The sequence below is a fragment of the Quercus lobata genome, chromosome 8, assembly GCF_001633185.2.
Source record: "Quercus lobata isolate SW786 chromosome 8, ValleyOak3.0 Primary Assembly, whole genome shotgun sequence".
In the NCBI taxonomy this organism is placed as follows: Eukaryota; Viridiplantae; Streptophyta; class Magnoliopsida; order Fagales; family Fagaceae; genus Quercus; species Quercus lobata.
This window is the reverse complement of record NC_044911.1, coordinates 63773426-63791633: the sequence shown is the minus strand read 5'-3', so window position 1 is coordinate 63791633 and position 18208 is coordinate 63773426. Positions and strand designations below refer to the sequence as shown.

General features: G+C 38.4%; 1 protein-coding gene across 1 annotated transcript; it reads right to left on the bottom strand.

Annotated features, from left to right (window-relative positions):
* Window positions 1-9644: 9644 nt before the first annotated feature.
* Window positions 9645-10681, bottom strand: LOC115955140 (LOB domain-containing protein 12-like). Its single transcript, XM_031073197.1, has 2 exons — window positions 10438-10681; window positions 9645-10027 (listed from the first exon to the last, which is right to left on the bottom strand). Exons 1-2 carry the CDS (start codon window positions 10591-10593, stop codon window positions 9686-9688), a joined length of 498 nt encoding a protein of 165 aa, XP_030929057.1. The 5' UTR covers window positions 10594-10681; the 3' UTR covers window positions 9645-9685.
* Between the last annotated feature and the right edge of the window lie 7527 nt (window positions 10682-18208).

The following is an 18208-nucleotide window of genomic DNA, read 5'->3' as shown; positions in this document are numbered from 1 at the left end:
TAATCTCTTTTAAAAAGAATTCTCATTAGGTTTGTGTTTTCAACTTCATCTGACCAATGAAGTCTATGGCTAATATAATCATAGAAGTTTCATGTACTAAACTAAATTAGACAAAGTTTTTCATTTGCAATTAATTAATTCTCGAAATTGACGCCATGACACTTCAACGAAAACCCAGTAGGTGCTGTGTAACGTCTGAATTTGTCAACTTACACTAGCATTTATATCGCTTTACATATTTAAACGCGTATGAATCACACGCTTAAGAGTAAGGAAAAAGACGAAAGAAGGAAATAAAGAAAAAAAAGTAGGGTCACGTGTGTGGAGAAAGTGGTAGGAAAAAGATGAAAGAAGGAAATGAAGAAAAAAAAAATAGGGGTACGTGTATGGAGGAGAAAAAAAGAGGGAAAAAAAAGGAAATATGGATAAAAAATAAAATAAAATAAGGGAAACATAAAATAAAGAATAAGAAATTAAAATTGAGAAATATTTTCATAATTGTAAGGACACAATTCGTAACGAACCGTAACAGTGTTGGGTTCGCATGTAAAAAGGCCCAGACAATATCATTTGTAGAGCGGGGGTTTGAAAGGTTAGGCCTTGGTCACCTGACGGTGGGTTTTTCGTGGTGTTCATACATGGTTCAGTTTTCTTCACCCCTGGAGTCTTTCTCCTGGAGGTGGGCTGGGAGGTTCTGGTTTTTGGCCATTTTTCCCAGCCCCCCACTATAGATTTACTTACCTTTCCTTTTATACCAGCCTGCGTCCACTGTCCTTCGTCCACGTGTAGGTTTAAACTTTCCAAAACTGATACTTGTCCCATCAGTCCATACTCAAAGTCGTTGGAGGTGGTTGTAAAAGCCAAAGAATGCAGCTCTGTCAGGTGCAGAGTATTGAATGGCAGTAAGGGCAGCTTTCCCTTGATATTTTAGATTTTCTTTCAAGCTTAGTCATATACCTTTTTTGTCCCTCTTTCCGGTGGGACTTTGGGTTCCGCCGAGGACTGAACTGTCCTCGACTGTATTCTAAGGCCATTTTGTGTTTAATATTATCGGGCTTGAGTCATAGCCCTCCACAGCTTGGACCTTTGGTTCTCCCACGGGTAAATGGGTCTTGGCCCATAAATTACTTAGGCCCCACAATAGCCCCTCAAAACCCTACTGTCCAACCTTTTGGTTGGAAAGGGAGGTTTTGGTAATGCCGAACCTTTATTATGGCTCATTTAATTCGGCCTTTCATTAATGCTGGCGGTTTTCCATCTGTCTAGGAAATGTACCGATCTACGAAACATTTTTTTGATTTTACTCCTGGCGCGTTCTCGTCGTTTGGTTATCCAAAACGCGCTTTTAATGACTTCTATTTACGAGATTCATTTACATTCGACGGTTTGTTTGATGAGGTGGGGAAGTGGAACGGATACATCTCTGTTTACAGATTCTTTTTGGAAACCTGGATAAATTTAATACCTTCCGTTTTGCCCTTCCTATAAGAAGACAAGTAGGAGGCTATCGTTCTCGTACAGAGACCCTTTTATCCTTCTGAGATCTGAAATCCTTAGCCTCCCTTAGCGTTTACTTTACCCACTAGCTATACACCAAATCATAATACGTCCACCATAACAACGAATAATGAAGGAACCATACCCCTCCCAAAAGCACTGTGTTCTAATAAAGCTCGAAATGGCTCGGTCAGGGTAAGGGTGGCGGAGACTCAAGATTTGTCTCACCTTCCTTTCAGCCAAAATCCGAAGTAGGGACTCGTCACGTCAAGCTTCCGGCGTGACTGAGTCAAGAACACCCATTATCAGTACCAACCGCTCTCTTATGAGCATACCTAACATGGCACCAGTGTGTTAGGAGTCAAGGCTGAGGCAGGGACTAAGTGCCCCTGTTTCTTCCTCTCTTCGTTCACTGGTGCCTTCTTTTACCTCTCTTTCTTCTTCTTTCCACCACCAGATCCATCCTGGTGCTTTTCCTTCTCCCTCTTTTGCTCCTTTTTCTTTCTTTTCATCTCTTCTCTCTTCTTCTCCTCCTTTTTTTCATTCATCTCCTCCATCTTCTTCTGAAGACGGTCCTTCTCTCGATATGGGCGCTACTGAGGCAGAATGTGGAAGGACTTCGGAGACAAGTTTAAAAAGAGATCTGGCTATTCACTTAATGTATTGTTTTTTGTTTTTTTTTTTTTTTTTATTTATGGTTTTGGCAATCTATCTTTTGTATAGGCTTGTTTAAGCCCCTATTTGTACATTGTAATACATCTTTATATTAATAAAAATTGTTATCACTTTACCTGACATGTTCTATCTCTATATTTTTTGAAATAATAACGCAACGCAAAGGCATACAATCGTGTGAATTCTTGTTGTTTTTAAACCGTGACCGACGTCTAGGACCAAAGTCCCAGTTAAATAAAAAGATCTTGCTCTGTATTTATAAAAACATTCTGGCTTAATAATACTGAATCGAACGAATGATACTTAGGGCCGACACTCCCACTAGGCGGGAAAAGGAAGGACACTATAACAAGCTTACCGAGTCGACCTGGCGCAAAACCGCCGACCTTAGAGTACAATACTTGGGGCCCTAACCTTTTATCAAAGAGAAGGGCGCTATTACGAATTTGCAAGTGCTATTCGGCACAATCATGTAGCATTTGAATCAATGACACCTAAGGCCAAAATGCTTGCTAAGAAAAAGATATCACCATAACTTTAATAGAGTTATTTGGCACAACAATGCCGACCTGTAAAAAATGATACTTACCTCAAGACTAGCCGAGATGACAGCTCAGTGCTCGATGCGGTATAGGAAGTAACCATCCGAGGACGTGTCACCCACAAAATGAACAGCCCCCTAGGCTACTGGATAATGGCGCGTTTCATCATCTTCTTAACACTCCTATTGGCATTGACCTTTTACAGTATTTGAGCCGAGGATTGGATAACTTGGAATTGTTATTAAGTAGCCGACCTTACAAAACTCAATCTTTTTCTCATCCAAGTAGTTGGTTTCCCCATAGGCTTGAGTCCGAGGACCATGCAATGCCTTGGTTCTGTCCAAAACCCAGTTTTCCTCATCCAAGTAGTTGGTTTCCCCATAGGCTTGAGTCCGAGGACCATGCAATGCCTTGGTTCTATCCAAAACCTGGTTTTCCTCATCCAAGTAGTTGGTTTCCCCATAGGCTTGAGTCCGAGGACCATGCAATGCCTTGGTTCTATCCAAAACCTGGTTTTCCTCATCCAAGTAGTTGGTTTCCTCATAGGCTTGAGTCCGAGGACCATGTAATGCCTTAGTTCTGTCCAAAACCCAGTTTTCCTCATTCAAATAGTTGGTTTCCCCATAGGCTTGAGTCCGAGGACCATGCAATGCCTTGGTTCTGTCCAAAACCTAGTTTTCCTCATCCAATTAGTTGGTTTCCCCATAGGCTTGAGTCCGAGGACCATGCAATACCTTGATTCTGTCCAAAACCTAGTTTTCCTCATCCAAGTAGTTGGTTTCCCCACAGGCTTGAGTCCGAGGACCATGCAATGTCTTGGTTCTGTTAGTTTTCCTCATCCAAGTAGTTGGTTTCCCCAAGGCTTGAGTCCGAGGACCATGCAATGCCTTGGTTCTGTCCAAAACCTAGTTTTCCTCATCCAAATAGTTGGTTTCCCCACAGGCTTGAGTCCGAGGACCATGCAATGCCTTGGTTCTGTCCAAAACCTAGTTTTCCTCATCCAAGTAGTTGGTTTCCCCATAGGCTTGAGTCCGAGGACCATGCAATGCCTTGGTTCTGTCCAAAACCCAGTTTTCCTCATCCAAGTAGTTGGTTTCCCCATAGGCTTGAGTCCGAAGACCATGCAATGCCTTGGTTCTGTCCAAAACCTAGTTTTCCTCATCCAAGTAGTTGGTTTCCCCATAAGCTTGAGTCCGAGGACCATGCAATGCCTTAGTTCTGTCCAAAACCCAGTTTTCTCTATGCGTGGGACCTTGGCTTTAGGGGAGTTAGCTCTTCAGCCAAGCCCCTAGAGTTTATCCATGCGATTAACGCTACCAAGCGTAGCCCCTAGTCAAGAAGCATAGACCTTAGCGGAAACTTACACTAAAACTCTATAACCAATTGTTAGAAATGGCAAAGGAACTCTCTCAACCAACCGTCTATGCCAAAACACAAGTCTTCCCCACAGACGGCGCCAATTGTAAGGACACAATTCGTAATGAACCGTAACAGTGTTGGGTTTGCACGTAAAAAGACCCAGACAATATCATTTGTAGAGCGGGGGTTTGAAAGGCTAGGCCTTGATCACCTGACGGTGGGTTTTTCGTGGTGTTCATACATGGTTCGGTTTTCTTCACCCCTGGAGTCTTTCTCCTGGAGGTGGGCTGGGAGGTTCTGGTTTTTGGCCATTTTTCCCAGCCCCCCACTATAGATTTACTTACCTTTCCTTTTATACCAACCTGTGTCCACTGTCCTTCGTCCACGTGTAGGTTTAAACTTTCCAAAACTGATACTTGTCCCATCAGTCCATACTCAAAGTCGTTGGAGGTGGTTGTAAAAGCCAAATAATGCGGCTCTATCAGGTGCAGAGTATTGAATGGCAGTAAGGGCAGCTTTCCCTTGATATTTTAGATTTTCTTTCAAGTTTAGTCATATACCGTTTTTGTCCCTCTTTCCGGTGGGACTTTGGGTTCCGCCGAGGACTGAACTGTCCTCGACTGTATTCTAAGGCCATTTTGTGTTTAATATTATCGGGTTTGGGCCATAGCCCTCCTCGGCTTGGACCTTTGGTTCTCCCACGGGTAAATGGGCCTTGGCCCATAAATTACTTGGGCCCCAGAACAATAAATCTTAAGTGGTAGGTTATTATTAGTTAATATTGATGAGAAAAAAATAATTGTAATAATACGTTCAAATTAAAATCAGTATAAATTATCACAATACTTTCACAATAAATCTTAAGTGGTAGGTTATTATTAGCTAATATTGGTGAGAAAAAAATAATTTCACAATATTGATTTAAGTATGAAATAAATTCTCTTATATATACATTGTCCTTTTTAGTAATTTACTCCTTAAACTGCTACTTTTATAAGTGCTAACCAAACACTCAGCTTTTGCAAAAAAGTAACAGCTTTTATCAAACACTTAGCTTTTTGAAAAAGTGAGCTTTTTGAAAAAACATTTTTTCATTATGCATTTTTTGAAAACTCAACCTTTTCAAAAAGTCCAACTTCAAAAAGCTGAACCAAACTCACCCTAAGTCTAGTTCACAACTATTTTCACATCTTGGTCACAATTTTTTCACTTGATGATTTGTGAGTTGTGAAATTAAAGACCCACAATTTTTTATATAGACAAGTTAATGACTAAAGTTGTTAAAATTGTTGCGGTAGTAGATTTACGCTTAATCATGAGACATAACCAGTATGGATTACAAGCATGAAAGATTAATCATCAATTATAAACATCAAAAGAAATTTTTTAATATTTTAGTAATGCTTATGGTTTATTCATCTAAATATCATCATAATTTCATATTATTATATTGGCCATAACTTTATTGATCTACTTTGTGTTAAATTATAATATTTTGTTACAGAAAAAAGCTACTCGCTTATATTCTTGCTGTCAAAAACACTCAACCTTCGTTACTTTAAAAGAACAAGATATTGTCATATTTTCTTTGTATTTTGAAGGCATAAAATTATTACTTCTTCTAACCCTTTTGAATATAAAAATCATTGAGGGTACGAAATAGCTTTCAAGGAGATGAAGGAATGGTACGAAATTGTCATAGGTAAGGTGGCCCTAAAATCTTTAGATTAGACCAAATGCCAAATGCACGTAACAATAAAAATAGAGAATGAAAATGTTAAAGTTACTTCCAACTTTATTACAAAATATTTATAAACATGACAAAATATTTATAATCTAACGTGGCCTTGGATTTTTAATTTTTTTTAGAGTTTTTCAATTTATAATAACTGTTTATCATCATAGTAAGATACCAATTAATTTTTTATGTAAGCGAAGATTGAGTCCCAGATCTTTTACTTAACTATCAGAGACTTTACCAGTTGAGCTAACTGGAACCCATTGGCCTTAGATTGATTGTAATAGATGTCACATCAATAACATAATAAATAAACATATTAACCTTTTTCACTTTGTGTTTAAAAATTGACACATCAATTTAAAGGTTAATGAGGTAAAATTTATAATAATTTTAACGTAACCAAAATATGCCAAAACCGAGTTGCAAAAAAACTCAAAGTTAATTCCTAAAAAGATTAAATTATTAACTCCCAAACAAACAAACAGATCGAATCTCAGTGGAAAGTACTGATAGGCATTACATAATAGTAATGCGAGTTTGAAAATTCAAACTATCTATTAAGCATTTATCAGATATGATGGGGAGAATGACGATACAGCTAGATACAGACACAAAATAAAGAGATACCAAAAAAAAAAAAAAAATGAGGATTTGATAGGGATAGAAAAAAAAAAAGCTTTCAAGTTCGACTTAGGACATGCTTCCAGATTAAACAAAGCAAAGGAGGGAATCTTAAGTACGTAAGTTGTTGCCTAAGCTTCTGTTTTTTTCTTTCGTAAATTTAAAAATATATATTACTAGTTTGATTTGACACATAATTGTATAGAGAGATGGATTTAGAATACTAGGTAAGGTTTAAGTCCAGTGCGTCCAATGCATTGGACTCACTGAGATGGTAATACGTGTTTAAAAGTGGACACGCGTCATTATCTCAATGAGTCAGTACCAGTTGCACTGAACTCAAACCTCACCCAAGAATAATATATAGATTAAATTAAGCTCATAATAATAAATTCAATTCATCCTCTTGTATACATCCCATGAACTGAGCACTACCTTGCACTAACCCCCACGTGAACTAGCTAGAACAATGTTTATCTGTGATACGTGTTACTATAATTTTGTGCTATTGCTTTTTATTTTTTTATTATTTTTTTCAAGATTAGTTTAGCCGTTTAGGACCTTGTTTTACTAGAATAATTATTGAGTGAGAGTGAGAGATATTGAAAGTGAAAGCAAGAACTGCAACCCAATAAGAGTATTGTTATCTGCAGACAGGTAGTTTCGCAATCATTTTGGATTTTTGTCACATAAAATTGTAAAATGACGTTTTCACGTGGTCATAAAACTATATATTGTTCATATGTTTTTACTGTAGTAATTCCTGACTTAGAAAGCAAGTCTTCTGTACGAACGAATTCGTGACGTAGAATAAATTAGCCTAATATATAAGCTTTCTTTGAACAGAAAATTTGTCTTAAGTAGCAACACAGAAAAGTTCATGGAAAAAATCCTTGCAGTTGTCGACGCGTAAAATTTGATGACTTGAAGTGAATCGACGTGAGGATTAAAATTCATTGCGTTACAGCCATGGCCCACGTCGCTTTCCTACCAAATTTCTTTATTTTGGACTTTGATTTAATGAATGTGCTATTTCTTGTATCTCAGTGCCATTTTTCCAGTCTCCACACTTGCTATAAAAATTGAATCATCGTATGTTATAACTTTTGATTTAAAAGTCAGAACATGATCCTATCAGTTTTGTAGCGTTTCCTAAAGTCCATAATATGATGCAATATTCTCTAATTTTTAATTTTTGGAGATCTTTCTTCCTTTTTCAGCCTAATATGAATTAAGGTTTCTTCACGGCTTTCCTAATTGTCCTAGGATCTCTTAATGCTTTTCTATATATAAGTATGTGGTTGTAACCCAAATTAGTATTAAGTTATTTGGTATTAAAATTTGAGGGAGTGTTATCTTTTCTTGATTTTGCCTTGCGAATTCAAGGTTTTCTATAGCACATGCATTTTTCTTGAGAATGTGTGTTCTACTTCTTGTGTCTAGCGTCAATTCCACATGTATATATTTTGGATATAATATGAGAATGAGATTCTCATAGAACTCATTATCCCTCGTAGAATACAAGTTTCCAATAAACATGTGATACTTAAATTGTGCAGATTTGATTAGTTGGAATTGGATTGTTTAAGTGTGTGATTGAGTCTCCAATCAAGTTACTAGGTGAATCTTGAATTTATAAGTGATTACAAAAAGCTATAATTGTAACTTGATTGATCATTTTGGTGTATATGTGCAAATATGATTAGCGCTTTTCTCGAATTGTTACAAATCATTTTTTTTATTTTTACCTTGAGTGTGTATATTTTAATTATGATCTTTGTTATATGTCTTTTTCTACTAGAATACAAGGAAAGAGGCTACTCCCTCATGTAGGTCTTCTCTAAAATGAATACAATGGTATGTTTTAGCCATTTCAAGGAATATAAACCCAAATGATCAAGTAAGTCCTTACACAAAACTTGCAACATGGGTTTTGGCTGAATTAAGATCTTCTAGCTAAAGTTTTTAGGATAATTTTACCATGAAATTTTGCTCCATTGAATATTCCATCTGATCTAGTCCATATTATTAAACGATGATGACATGAAAAAATATAATCCATTCTTTTTACCATGCATGAATAGATATGATTTTTAAGAATTTCACGGTGAATTTACCTTAAAAACTCTATAAAATCCTAATAATGGTTTTGGATTTTTAGAATTTCGAAACCCTCTATAGAATATCATGAAGCGATGAGTTGTCCAATTCCATTCATTTTAAATCTAAATTTCCAATTCATATTACCAAACCTAGAGGGTTTGTATGTAGTTGGGGGGGGGGGGGGGGGTGGTCTTGGACTGCAGCTTTTGTGTTACAAAATGAATTTGTCTTTATTTTATGTATGTGTGTCTAACGAATTGTCTTTATTTTCATCTGAGAATAGGGATTGAGGTCCATGAAATTCTCAACTTTGGTTGATTAGGTATATGTCATGAGCATTGGATACAAATAAAAATTATTGCACGATCAAAGAGGTGCAGTTGCGGTTGAAATGGCCACTAAAAGTCTACTAAAGAAACAAAAGTTGTCTTGCTTGTTAGAATACAAAACAGCCCCTCAACACCATAATGTGGTGGATTTTCATTTATTTATAATACCATAGTTAATCATTATTAATTAGTTAAAAGAATTTATGTTTGAGGTTATTTTTAAATTAAAAGGCCACCGACCCCTCGGTATTCACGATTAAATAAACTAAGAAGACCTTAATTTGTTTAACCAGTTACTCAGAGAACTCTAGTTCACTTCACTTCCACATGCTAGAGTTGACTATCATCTTACCCTTGCGTTTCAAGACACCCTCCAATGTCTCTTTAATAAATTTCAGGTCATTTCTTTAACCAACAACAAGTACAAACAACCCATCCTCTCTCATCTGTTCCTTCAATTTTTTTGTCCTATTTGTGCCTATCAATCATGAGCGTTAAAATAATGATTAAATGATTAAATTTATTCGTAAGTTTTTAAGATCAATGGTAGTTTATCATAATACCAGAGAATGTGGTCTCGAGTTTAAATTTGATTTCTACTTTACCTTCAATTTAAAATATTAAAAATTTCGTGAATTAAGTCTCACATAGTAAGGAGAGTTTGTGACTACACATGAAGAAGAATGCTAAAACAATATTTAAATGATTAAATTCACCATTTCCTAATAATTTAAACTTTCATACAGAGAGTGTAGTTTATGAATAAGAATATGCGGGTAGAGTAAAACATGAAAACCATTTTATTGAAAACCATTTTACTAAGAAACCATGTCATGTCCAAAAATGCTCTCTCTCTTGAAAGAGTCATGAATTACATTGCTAGAGGATGAAAAATTAAGGTACTGAGGGAGGCTATCGTGGAATAAGTATGATGATTTGTCATCTGGGTCCATCTGTGGGGTTGGCATAACTGGCTCTTGCTGCATCTGGGTGCAGAGTATCTCTGCTTGAGCCACAGCTAGCTGCATTTGTAACTGAGAGACCTGGTTTTGCAGGAAAGATATGGCTCCAACACACCCATAAACAGGGTCTCTCACTCTTGCGTTTGCCTCGTAGACTAGGCTGCTCACTGCGTCTGCTCTCTGATGAACTGGAAGCTCCTGCTTGACATCATAATTATCATAAAGACTTGCCTTGGTTATGTCCAAAAAATAAACAATAAAAAGTTCTCGGAAGTGGGTTCTCAAGTTCTTAATATTAAAACACTGGCCGATATTGATGCTATAATAACTACAAATTTTTCTAAGAAAAAAGTTATCAAAAATGAGTTGTCAAAACATGATTGATGCTATAATAATTACAATTTTTTTTTGTAAAGAAAAAGTATGTTAAAACATGAATGATGTGATAGATATTATAAATTTTACTATATAAGCTTTCCTAACTCAGATGTAGTATCTTTAACCATTTTCCTTAAAACGTATTCTTCTCTATGTACTTTACAATTATCATTGTACTTTTAGAGAACCAAAATTTCATAAGTGAGAGAGAGAGAGAGAGAGAGAGAGACCTGCAACATTTTGCTAACATTGCTAGCACCAAAGACCTTGTGAACAATGGCAAACTTGTGGGGGTCATCAGATGGAAAGTAAGGAGCAAAAATGCAGTCTTTGGCGCATCGGCGCCTCAGTAACTTGCAGGAAGCGCATGGTGAATTTCCACCCATGTTTTGGTTTCAGAAATAAAAGCTCTTTGTGTGTTACTGAAGGGAAAAGCTAGCTAGGAACTATGAAGGTGTGACTAGGACTAAGCTTGGAGAGAATGAGATTGGAGTGTGTATATTTATAATAGTTGAGAACGTGTGTGTGACCCTAAAGTGTGCTACAGATCAAACACACTTAACTGTATATAAGAAACTGTACTAAATAATAGCTTAACCATTAAAAAATTGATCTGATAAGTTTTATTAATTATTATTATTACAAAGTATTTTAAAGATGAGAAAGTACTCGAGTATATCATTACAGTTTTGAGGAAACTCTTGGATCCTTGCAGAACGTTATAGACATCAAAACAACATCAATGGGCACACAGTGTTTTAGCTGTGACAAGGGCATCTAAGTAATACTATAAGATTTTCTCCAAAAAAAAAAAAAAAGTAATACTATAAGAATCAAGGCTCCTTTGTCTTATCATTGTTGTTGCAAACTTTATAATAATGATTTGATAACCTAGATTTATATATATTCACTGTATCTACTACTCCATTTTTTACCTTTTCTATCCTTTTCATCTAGCTTTTGGTCCGTTCAAATTTGGGTGGGTCCCAAAAATGAATTCCAACCCTTAAATTAGTTTAACTAGTTATGGTAAATTTTACTACATAAACTTTATAAATTAAGGCTTTAAATTTTTAATTTTTAATATTTTATTTAATATTTTACAATTAGTTTGTAAGCTTTTTATAATAAATTGGTCATGTAGTAGTTTTACTGTTTTACCTTTTTTTTTCTTCATTTTGTAAATACCATTTATAAGATATTGTGTCATTTGTGTGTGTGCATAAGATATAATATAATTAAAATTGGCCTATGTGTCTGGGATTTGGTTGGAGACCAAAACTTGAAATGAGTGGTTAATTCAGTCATGTTGCTTATTTAATTAATCGTTGTTCAGTTCATGTTGTACATAGATGGTAGATCCCATTTGGATGGTTCAGTTCATGTTGTGCAAAAACATATATAGTACAATTTACCTACAGTGTGCTTATTTAATTGTCATTATGTCAGTTTATTTTCATCATTTTCAGTGTGTGTTTAGATACCGCTTATTTTGTTGAAATTGAAAAATTATTATTAAAAACACTGTAAATAAATAAAGGTAAAAATTAGTTAAAATAGTAAAGTAAAGTCTATAAATAATGTCAAAAAATACAGTAAAACCCATAAATAGTAACAAAAATAAACTGAATAATAAAATAATTTTAATTTTTAATCTCTACCTAACTGACTTACTCAATCAATTTACAACCTGACCTCTTCTTTTTTCTTTTTCTTTTTTTCTTTTTTTCTTTCATGTAAAGTTGTATGAATCCAAGAAAATGAGCTCATGTGAGATGTGACTCATCCTAAATTCCCAACACGCTTTTAATTATTTTAATTAGAATTGTGTTAAGCATGTTATTAATTCATTTGGTAAAGATGCAATCAATTTATGCTGTTCATGAAAATCTTCAGCTCATTTCAAATTATGGCAGTTTATTTTCACTTATTTCAATCAGTTTACAAGCTGACCTCTTTCTTTTTTTGTGTAAAGTTGTCTAGGAAAATAGGCTCGTGAAACTCATCCTAAATTCCTAACACGCTTTTAATTAAAATAATTAAAATTATTTTAAGCATTTTATAAATTCATTTGGTAAAGATGCAATCAATTGATTTATGCTGTTCATGAAAATATTTTCCTTCTAGCTTGTTCAATTCAAATTACCTAAAGGAGAGGGACATGGAAAAAGAAACCAAGTTGTCTCTCTAGAAAACGAACCTGGACACCGAAAAATTGCAGTGATAAGGCCAGCTTCACGAACCTATGAGATGGGATCATGTGCCCCACTTGATATTATTCTAGAGGGGTCACAGTTCAAAAGGTCCATTCAGTACAGTGACCAGTATGAGTGTTTGTGAAACACGAAGTTGGAAGAAGAGGAAGAAGAAAAAAATGAATAATTGAAAAAGAAAACAGTAACAATATAAACACTTGTGGTTGACACGCCGCCAAGGCTTTTTTTGATCATTAATTATATTTTGTATGGCTTCCACGTCCTCCATTTGAGCCTTTGACCCTTCTTTATCTAGGGGAGTGCGTACGTGTGTGTAGTGTGTACACAATAGTGTTTGCTGGTCCTAGAGTACTTAAGAGTTTAGGGTTGTTAATTAGCAAGTTCTTAACCAAGACCAACGAAGGGGCTTGACGTGAATGTTTGTTAGAACTTAGAACCCACAGACATTCACGTGAAAAACCAACAAAATCTCTCTTTCTCTCTCTCTCTTTCTCCCCCATGTGTTTGACTCAGATTATTGATTAGTTCAACTAATGATCATAAAATATGTAATAAATGCACTGTTTTTTAGACTTGGACTTAAGCCATGCGGCCTATATATTTTTGTGCTTCACAAAGTTGAGACCTCAAAATAATTGGCTTATTGTTTATTGACTTTTCTTTTCTTTTTTTTGGTTAAGTAATAGTGTGATATTTCAAGTATCAAACAACCACACTTTGAAATATATGAGCAACTGTAAGAGTTGCATAACAATAAATCAATTTCTAAGATTTACTCAGTGACGGAACTAAAATTTGAAGTTGAGAGGGGCAAATATAATTTTTCTTGGGTTATTTTCTAAAATCTTAAATATATACCTACTATTTAATATTTTAAAAAAAAAATTGGGGGGGCCACAGCCCCCCTCAACTTGTACATGGTTCCATCTCTGGCTTTACTAACTATAAGTCACTAGGTCACCGTTGTGGAGCCAGGGCCTATAGAGAGCCAGGGCCTAGCTAGATAGGCAAGGGTTGTAAAAATCAAGCATGGCCCCCATGAGTTTTAAAAACCCTCTTATCTCTTTGGATTTTTCCATTAATAGCTTAGTTTTTTAAAACTTTTAGGGCCCGTTTGATTGGAGGAGTGAAAAAGTGAGAGGATAGAAAATGGTAGGAGGATGGAAAAGTAGAAAGATATAAAAGATTTTAATTTCTCTCATTTTTGTTTGATTGAGAGTGAAAAAGTAGAGGGATGGAAAAATTGAATTTATATAAATTTACTCATATACCCTCGTTAAAAAATGATGCCCAATTGAAACAAAAAAAGTGACAAACAACCAAAAAAAATATATGCAATCACCTAATTTAAAAAAAAAAAAAAATCATGAGTAGAAAAAAAAAAATCACGTCTAAACAAAAAAAAAAAAAAGGAATAAGACACTGAACAAAAGAAACACTTAACAACTGTGGGGCCAGAGAACTTACAATCCGGCCCACTTTCCATTAGGGCCCAGGGCCCGTGCCAAGGAGAGTAGTTGCCGAGGACAAGTAGTGAAAAACCAAATAGCCTATAGATGCAGCCGAGGATGACCCTGTCCTCGGCATCCCAAGACTTCGAAAGGAAGAGTGACATGTCATCAAAGGCAACCTCCAAGGCGCCCTCAGAAGAAAAGGCGAGTAGAATGGGACTCGCATGGGGGTATGGAGTGGGAGTGGTTCAAGGAAAAAACATCACATCCGCATTAAATGCGCCCACAAATGTCCTAACCGTATTAATGGGAAAAGACTTCTGAATAGTGTGACTTCAGTTATTGCAACTAACAGAAAGTAGGGGGGAGGCGGCCGATGGGACAGGTACTCAAGTAGGTACCTGCCTGACCAACAGATGGAGGGTTAGGATCAACTGAGAAGGGCTATATAATGTGAAGGCTTATGCGCCAAAAAGAGGGGGGGAAAAAAGGCCAAGCACAAGAGCCTCCCAGGCAATGCCTAGGAGAAAGACTTCTTGAGCGAACATCTAGGAACATTAAGCTTCATGGACAAGATCCATGGACAACCTTAGCCCGTCTCTACGTGACCGCCATGAATACCACGGCTAACCGCTGTCCAGTGACCAGGGCCTACCCTTTCAAGCCCACGCTCTACAAATTATATTGTTTGGGCCTTTAACGTACAAACCCAATACCATTTTGGGATTATTACAAATTGAGTCCTTACAAACACTAAACAAACACTATTGTGGGTCGGGTCGTAAGTTCTCTGGTCCCACAATAGCCCTTCAAAATCCTGCTGTCCAGCTCCTCGGACGGATAGAAGGGTTTTGATGACATCAGGCCTCTGTCAAAGCTTGTCAATCCTTGTCACCTATCAGTTCCCAAGACACTTCGTCTGCCCGAGACACGCTCTTGGAGCCTTTGGAAGGTGAAACGTGTTCTTATTAAATGCGGGCAACTCTGTGCCTCCCACGTTCTACGGCGCGATAGTGATCTAACGGTGGAGATTTCCTTGCCTTTATAGGCGGGAAATTTCGTGCAGTTACTTTCGATGGGAGGTATAAATGATTTTTGAAACTGATTTGTCTCTTCACTTTTGCACTTAAGAGTTCTAGCGCATATATCCTGGATTCATCCAAACTTTCATCCAAATTCAAGTCTATCTCCAGCACAAAAAGCCTGTCCAAGGCACTTTTCCTCTTTTCTATAAGTTCTCTGCCTTTACTAACTCGTGCCTTTTCTTTTCTAGGTTTATTTTTCTCTTATTCCTCTCCTTCTCCCGTCATCCACTGAATTTGTTTAGTAGCTTTTAGAGATGGTTAAATTGAGAAAATTGGTTGATACCGAAGAGGCGATGGAAAAGTTCATCGCCGATTATAGGATTCCCCCCAACGTAAGTTTGAGACACTGTAAGATAGGGGAGTGGCATCTTTTGAGAAGGAAGGGCGATGTGGTAATTCCCATTCTCGCCTTCGTAGAGGGGGGTATGAGGATCCCCATGAGGCCAGTAATGAAGAATTACCTTAGGCATTTCCGATTGACTCTCACCCAGTGCGCCGCAAATATGCTTAGGATTCTGGGTTGTGTGGATGCCTTAAATGAAAAAATGGGACTAAGACTAACCCATCATGACGTGATTGGTGCTACAATCTCCAAAAATTAAAGGGCAAAACCTACTACATGAAGACAAGAGACGATAGGGTTCGGCTAATCCAGTGCCTCCCCGACTCCAACAAGGGGTTGAACAAAGACTTTCTTATCGTATTTGGGGAATAGTACGATGGCCTTCCATGCCCAATGGTGGAGGGAGAACCAGGTGTGGTATAGAGAGTAGAAGGTACCAATCCTTTGCGCCATTTTAATTTGATGTGGTTCGGTTACTAACCATATACATGTCTTTTTTTTTTTTCTTTACAGACCCAAACGCCTTTCACCGACACTTTCATCTGGTTAACCGGGTAGACTTGGAGACTGTTCTTCAAGCGGCAATTTTTGTAAATGACGAGGATGGTCAAGTCAGAACCGCTTACAAAATCTTAGGTACGCTCCCCTTCAGAAGTCATTCGCCGACCTGAAGCACGTGATCAGCGCTAACCATCCTTGGCTTCCGAAAATTACCGTAGTCGAACAAGGGTTTTTGATCTCCAAAGGATCTCTTGTCCCAGAGGGCATCCCATTGGTGGATCTCTCCCCATCTTATCAGGCAGCGAAGGACGAAGGTGAGTTGGATCTGTCCGAGGAGGGATTTGGAGCATTTGACCAAGCCGATCCATCCGAGGATCTTTCTGGTGATCTAGGTGACCCAGCCTTGTCCGAAGCGGAACTATCGTCAGTGGGAACATCCTCCCGAGCCGAGATGGATCGTAAGAGAAAGCTCTCGACCAGCTTACTCGACCTCATCGAGGGTCAACCAGAGAAGGGTGCGTAGGAAAAATCGCAATCCAGTGTTCCAACTCCCTCGTCTCAGCCTCAGCCTATCCAGACTAGGTCCTCGTCTACTAAGTCACAGCCACAATCTCCCCCCCCCCCCCAAAACTTCCTGCTCCTTCTCAATCAGCTTTGCCTCATCGGCCGGAGCCCACCGACTCAAAGAGAAAGAGGAGTCCCAAGGGAAAGGAACCCATGGATAGGGGGAAATCCCAATCCTCTCAGGAGAGGGATGAAACCCCGTGAGCTCAAAAATAGTTAAAAATTGGGCATTAGAGTAAGGGGAAAGGGATCGAGTCCCAATCCGCCCAAAGCAAGGGGAAAGGGATCAAAGCCCAATCTGCGCTGAGCACTTGGCTTCCCGCCCCCATGCTCCACGGGGAGCCATTGCTGGAAACCGCGTCCATGAGGGACCTTGGAGACGGTGAGGGCGGTTATGTGGTCGATGCATTAGGGAGAACCATGCTACTTCCCACCAATGTGGAAAAGTTGAAGAACATGAGAATGCAGAAGGTTTTCCTCAACGCGAAGAGGTACTGGGGTATGATAAGACTCTTGAAACCTAAAACTCTATTAACTCTTGCTCCCGGAATTTCATTCACAATGTATTTATCTTACTTGACAGGTTCTCCAGGCCACCTACAGGATGAAGGAGGAAGTTAAGGGGCAGAGTAAGGCTGCCGAGGTTGAACGCACCAAACGCATAGATGCTGCGTGGACCCTCAAAGCTTCCGAGGTTGACCTTGCGAAGGTTAGGGAGGACTTAAAGGATGCTACCCGAGACAGGGATAGTGCCTTGGCAGGTTTAACTGGCGCCCAAAAACAAGCCGAGGAGTAGACAAAGCGCCTACTCGATGCCGAGGAGCAATTACAGATAGCTAAGGAGCAGATCAGTGATTTAAAGAAGAAACTGATCATGGCAGACAATGCTAAAGGTGTGGCGGAGTTTGCCTGAGACGAAACCATGAGGGCCAAGCAGGAGGCTAAGTTTGCCAGAAACGAGGTCGAAGCTGCTAGGGACAAGGCCGAGGAGGAGGGTTACGAGACGGGAGTAGCTAAAACCCAGGCCTCCCTTAAAGCTCAAATCCTGGGAGTATGCAGGCTATACTGCTCCCAGGTTTGGGAAGAAGCCCTCAAACGAGCTGGGGTGGAAGCTTCGTCCAACTTGTGGAAGGCGGAGAGCGTATTCTACCCTCCAACCATCCATGAGACCGCCTCCGCCAGCTCTGAGGCTACGCGTGATCCACAGGAGGCAAGGGTTGCTTAGTCAGAAGCTGCTCAGATCACCGTCCCCCTTGGCGAGTCGACTGAAGGAGAAGAGCCTCATGATGCGACGGAAGCATCTGGAGGCCTGAATCCCGAGATGCCCAAAAAGTGTGCCGAGCCTACGGTCAATGCTCAGATCTCTGGTGTCGAGGAGCCAGTCATCCTTGCTCAGCCCCTACAGGCAATTCCCCTTACTGAGGTCCTCCAGAGCATCGAAACCGACCTTGCTCAGCCTTCCCAAAAAGGGGATGTTTCTCAGGGCCCCAAAGCTAGTCCTGCTATACCTTCCCAAGATGTGGCCAAAATGAAATTGAAGAAGTAGAAGCTCTGGCCAACCTCCTTATTTGTTTCCAGTTTAATTATTACCTAGTTTCCCTTTTGTTTTTAAACCTTTATAGTTTGCTTGTAGTTGAACCTGTTAATCACATATATGAAATTATTTTCTTCCTTTTTCCTTTAAATTACATGTTAGCTGCCCTTGTCAATACTTACTATTGTTGCAGATCTCATGATTTTTAAACTAGTTATCTTAATATGTATGAATGGTTGTGCATATGATATATTTGGGATCATATCCCGGAATTCTAACTTACCCGCACCCATAGGGCGTTGAACTT

Excerpts from the sequence above, each read along its gene's own strand:
- LOC115955140 (XM_031073197.1), bottom strand. The coding sequence starts at position 10,593 with ATGGGTGGAAATTCACCATGCGCTTCCTGCAAGTTACTGAGGCGCCGA. Across the intron at positions 10,028-10,437 it reads ATGTTAGCAAAATGTTGCAG|GAGCTTCCAGTTCATCAGAG; the intron begins GTCTCTCTCTCT and ends GATGTCAAGCAG.